The sequence below is a fragment of the Martes martes genome (assembly GCF_963455335.1).
Source record: "Martes martes genome assembly, chromosome: 1".
In the NCBI taxonomy this organism is placed as follows: Eukaryota; Metazoa; Chordata; class Mammalia; order Carnivora; family Mustelidae; genus Martes; species Martes martes.
Genome location: NC_137888.1, coordinates 213,601,952 through 213,607,372, shown reverse-complemented (window position 1 = coordinate 213,607,372; position 5,421 = coordinate 213,601,952). Strand labels below are relative to the sequence as shown.

At 58.6% G+C, this 5,421-nt stretch overlaps 1 protein-coding gene across 1 annotated transcript; it reads right to left on the bottom strand.

Annotated features, from left to right (window-relative positions):
• Positions 1 to 3,782: 3,782 nt before the first annotated feature.
• ZNRF4 (zinc and ring finger 4) lies at positions 3,783 to 5,099 on the bottom strand (the record flags this gene model as incomplete). Its single annotated transcript, XM_080822494.1, is given in 3 exon segments — positions 3,783 to 4,850; positions 4,853 to 5,020; positions 5,094 to 5,099. Coding segments are annotated over 3 exon segments (1,242 nt in total).
• Positions 5,100 to 5,421: the final 322 nt, after the last annotated feature.

Sequence of the window (5,421 nt, the reverse complement as noted above, 5' to 3'; positions counted from 1 at the left end):
GAAGCGCCCAGGCCCAGGCGTTGGGGGACTGAGGAGGCTGGGATGAAACTGAGGCCCCTTCTTGGAGGGGGCAGGTTCTGACTGGGGGGGCCAGGACTTTATGTACACTTAAGAAGCACCCACTGGACGCCAGACCAGACCTTCGCCTGTGCTGTTTTAGGTGCCAGGGTCACTCTTCCTTTTCACAGGGCTGATTCCCGTTCTTTCTGCTCTCGTCAAGAAAACACCACCTCCAGAAAGCCTCCCACCTTCTCTGGGTTAGGTCAAGGCACCTCCCTTTCGGCTAACATAGTGCCAGGGCTTCCCCCTCACAGCTCTGATCGCCCAGTATTCTAGTTGGGCTGTGGGCAGGTCACTCAGTCAATTTACAAATACCGACAGAGCACTTAGTGTCAGGCACTGTGCTTACCATAGTCCATGTTTAGGGAGCCCTGCGGAGCCCATTGCTACTGCTGTGCCCATTGTACAGATGGGAAAACTGAGGCTCAGGAAGGGTTCCTGGTGGAAGCCGGGAGTCCTGGAGCACAGCAAGGCCTCGGTGAGAGCTGGTTTCTATCCCCAGGGACGGTGAGCTCACTCCCTCCCCTAGCAGCCTGGTCGTGAGAGAAGTCATCTGTCCCATGACCTGGGATGTGCCTTACTTCTCTGTTCTGCCTGTGATCTTGAGGGAGACTCAAGCTGGAGGGGAGAGGATTCCTTTCCTTTCTTTTCCTTTCTCTCCTTTAACAAACATGTGAGCCATGTTCCACAGTGTGTCCAAGTGGGAGGCAGTGCTGGCCAGCCTTACTCTCTCTTCTCCCCTCTTCCCTAGGAATAGAAACCTCTGGTTTTCAGCTGGACTGTTGGCCACTCAGAATAAAGACTCCATTTCCCAGTGTCCCTTTAGGCAAGTGTGACCACATGACTTGGTTCTGGTCAATGGGGTGTGAGCAGAACTGGTTTATGGGATTTCTGGGAGTGACCTTAAAGGCAAGTGGGGAGCCCTTCCTCACTCCTCCTCATTGACTGGGATGCAGATGTGATAGCTGGAGCTCAAGCAGCTGCATCGTCCCATGAGGAGGTGACCTACTTGCTAAGGATATGGAACAGTGATGTAGGATTCCAGGCCCTGGATACTGTAGAGCCTCCATACCATCCCTGCAGTGACTATTCATATTCATGAGCCTCCATGGGCTTAATCTGCTCTGGTTGGGTCTCGGATCCCATCACCAACCCCAGTCTTGACTGCTACATCTATCCCTCCCTGTCCATCTCTCCGTTCTCACCCCCTTTCATGCCTGCTGGACAGAGAGGCCGATCCTTGCCTTGCCAGTGCCATGGGCCATTCCCAGTGATTAAAACGGGGTGCCCCGGAGAGTGTAGCCTCTGTTGGTGGCATTACACAGAGCTGGGAGCAAGGGCCCTCAGAAGCTGAGTATGAGGTCCTCTGCACGGAGCTGCAGCCCCTCAGGGATCATATTCGAGGACCTCAGCCCACCCCCCCACACACATGCACACACATGCACACACATGCACACACACACACACCAGAGCCATGACCAAGGGCCTATCCTTCGCCATCATCAATCCAAGAAGGGAGACCCTTTTGCTTAAACCACCTTGAAGTTTCCCAGCTTTGTCTTGGTCATGAAGTCAGCAAAACACAAGTGAAAAACACTTCCATGTGCGTAACACAGGAAATCTCTGACTACACACACATACTCACTAGCAGACCTCCCAAGACCAGACTGCTGGGTCCAAATCCCACCCTCACTCACCTGCTGTGTGACCCCAAGCGAGTGACTTGGCCTCTCTGGGCCACAGTTGCCTCATCTGGAAAACAGGGACCTAGAAGTGGTGCTGAGAAGGATTTTGTCTGAGCTACTTAAAACCCCTCCAGTGGTTTTACTCAGCACCTCCGAAGAGAAATCACATTCCTTCCCCAAATTTACAAGGTCCTGTACCAACTGCCCCCATCCCCTTCCTGCCCTCACCCCCTCCCTATCCTGCCTCCCTCCCTCCCTCCGCTCCAGCCACAAGGGCTTCCTTGGTGCTGCTCCTCAAACACACCACGCCTGGTTCTGCCCAGGACCTTTGCATGTGCCGTTCCCTCGGCCTGGACTATGCTTCCTGCACACTCGCCTCCTTTTCGCCATTCCGGTGTCAGCAGTGTCAGAGCCAGTGTTCCCTCCCGGGCCTTCCTCATCGTGCCTGCCACCTGCCCAAGCAAGTGACCCTCATTCAATGCCCAGAAAACCCTTGAAATGGCCCGACCCTTCTGACGAAGCACCTTATTTACTCGCCGTAAAATTAAGCCACATCTGAGCTGGTCTTGAATCCCGCTACAAACTCACAGGAGGCACAGGGGACTGAAGAACGTGTTAAATGGCACCAGAGGGACAAGCTCGGCAATGCCCAGGTGGGAGATGTCGCCACAGAGTAAGCGACCCAGTGGCTTCAACGATTGCAACGATCGCGAGGCAAAAGTAAGAGAGCGAGAGACGGGAGGCTGTCGATGAAGACTTAGGAGACCACCACCGACTCTAGACCTGACCTAGGTCCTGACCCAGACAACCTAAAAAAACGCCCCTCACAAGGGTTCGCATTTCCGCGTGTCCGCTGGATGGATATCAGATGCTATCAGGGAATCGTCATTTTTAACACAATACAGACGTTTGTGGGTTGTTTTTTTTTTAAAGAGTCTTATCTTAGGGGTGCCTGGGTGGCTCAATCAATTAAGCATTTGACTCTTGATCTCATCTCAGGTCTTGGATCTTGGGTCGTGTCTTGAGTATAAGCCCCATGTTAAAAAAAAAAAAAAAAAAAAGTCTTGGCACTGCTAACCCCAGGACCAGGTCATCGTAGGCTGTCTTGCGTGCTGGTGGGGGGCGGGGAGTTTGAGCAACACCCAGGTCCCCACCCCCTTGACACCAGGAACCTCCCCTCCCCCACCAGGCATGACAACCACAGATGTCCCCAGATATCCCCCAGGGTCCCCTGGGGACAGAACCCCCAACCCAGGTGAGGACTGCTGCTTTAGAAACACCAGATGTTTACAGATGAAAACCATCTGGCATTTGCATCCGAATGACAAGGGACAGAGGAGAGTGAAGGATGTTATGAGTTGAGAGTGGCCCTGGAGAGAGTTGCCTGTCGAATCTGAGTAATGGGTGCATGTGGGGGGGTCATTATCCTATTCTCTCTACTTGGGTGTGTGTGACTTTTATCACTATAAAAAGCGGCAGTGATGGGGAAATTCAGATCAAAGCTAGAGATGAATTCACGGTCACGGACGTACCCACGTCGCTTTCTCGGTGGGGACCGGGGAGCATGCTGTGCCTGTGCAGGAGGGGAGCATTATGGGAAGCTGGGCGACGGGCACACAGGAACTTTCTGGAGTTAGTACCTTTGCCACTTTTCTTTACATCTAAGATCAGTCCAAAGTAAAAATTTTATTTAAAAAAAAAATAAAGTTGAAATGCAAAAGGAGCAAGCCAAGCTGGGATCCCACAAGCCCAGGATTGGAAAGGAGGTGCGGGGCATCCCAGGGCCACCAGTGGTGCGACAGATGACATAGCGGCCCTGGAGACCCGGGAGGCCCTGGGTCTCCTTGCTCACCCGCAGATGCTGGGAGTTGCCACATGGGTGGCCCTGGGCGGCCAGAAGCCCGCAGCCCCACAGCAGTCAGGGCGAGACTCCGCTTTCAAACCCACTTTATTCTCTCTAGACTAGAAACACTCGGCATTTCCACCCTCCCTGCCCCGATCGTCGCCAGACCCCCGGGGAGGGGGAGCCACAGTGCCTCACAGCGGTTCTGGGGGCCTCTGGGAGGGCACGGTGGCCTCGGCCACCCCCACGGACGTGGCACTGGAGTGGCCCTGGGAGCCGGCCTGGGCCAGCAGCTCCAGCCTCCGCGAGCGCAGCCGGGCCTGGATGGCCCAGATGGGGGGTCGGTGACCCGGGAGCGAGGGGTCCTCGACGCCCAGGCTGTCCACGGTGGAGTCGGAGCCGTCTTCCGTGCCGGCCACCGACTGCTTGCACACGGGGCAGGAGCGCCGGGCGGCCTGGGAGAACCAGGGGTCAATGCACTTGCAGTGGTAAGTGTGCGAGCAGGGCAGGATCTTGAGCTGGTCGCCCTCCTCGTACTCGTCCAGGCAGATGGCACACAGATCGTTCCGCCGCGTGAAGGTGCGCACCTGGGCCTTCTGGCCGGCCCGCGGCTTGACCTCCGGCCCACGGCTCCACCGGGCCCAGAGCCAGCCCCACAGCAGGCGGAGGGCCAGGAAGACGGAGGCGAGCAGGGCCAGGGCGCGGCCCAGCACCCAGGAGACGGCCAGCACCGGGTGGCAGTCCAGGTCGGGGCACGGCGGGTAGTCGGGCAGCAGGAGGACGTGCGCCCCCTTGTCGCAGCGCACGATGACCCGCAGGTCCTGCGAGGCGGCCTCCCCGACGAACACCGAGGGGATGGCGATCTGACGCCGCAGGTCCTCGTAGACGTGGGCCATGCGCACCAGCTCGTCCGAGCGCACGTTGTGCACGATGGCCGCCTCGAAGCCCGCCCGCTGGGCGTGCAGCACCTTGAGGTCAAAGGTGCAGTCGTAGCGGCGGATCAGCACGATGGCGCCCAGCGAGCCGTTGCCCGGCCGCGGGCCCTCGATGGGGTGGCAGGCGTTGGCCGGCTTGGCCTCCATCAGGTAGCCCCGCACGCCCTCAGGGGCCAGGGGCACCCCGAACAGGGCCGGCAGGTCGGCGAAGTCCACGGTGCTGGCGTTGCCGTCCAGCACGGCCCGCACCAGCGCCTCCGAGGGCACCAGCAGCGCCAGCAGGATCAGCCAGGCCCGGGCTGGCTCCGGCTGCCCCATGGCCACGCCCCCTCCTCCTCCTCCTCCTCCTCCTCCTCCTCCTCCTCTTCCCCCGGATGCCGATGCGGCGCGGAGCTAGGTCCCGCTGGGGACAGCAGACCCGAGGCCTCCGGGCATCTCCAGGGCCTCCCGGGGGGCCCGTGGCCGAGATGGGAAGTGAGGTGAGCTCGAATCGGGGGCTCAGGGACAGGCAAGTGGGACAGCTGGGACCAGGGCGTCCCTAGGCAGAAACTGCTCCCGGGGCAGCCCCACCTGCATCCTGTCTCTGAAGGCGGGTCTCGGGAGCTGCCAACCTACCCGGGCAGTCTTGCCAGCAGATGACACTGAGAGCAGGAACCCCCTGGGGTTCTAGATGCCTCTGGCCTCTGTGACATCGTCCTGTTCCATCCTGTCCCCAGGGGTCCACAGTTGCCTAGGGCTGTGGCCAAGACAGAATTCCTGGGTCGCTGACACCGGGGTGGGGGGTTGGGGGGCTCAGCATCCTTGGAGAAAACTTGTGGAACGCTCAGAGCAGTCCATTCCTGGACCTCATAAGGCTCAGAGTGCCCCAAAGTAGGCTGATGGCCCCTGGTGGCACCGA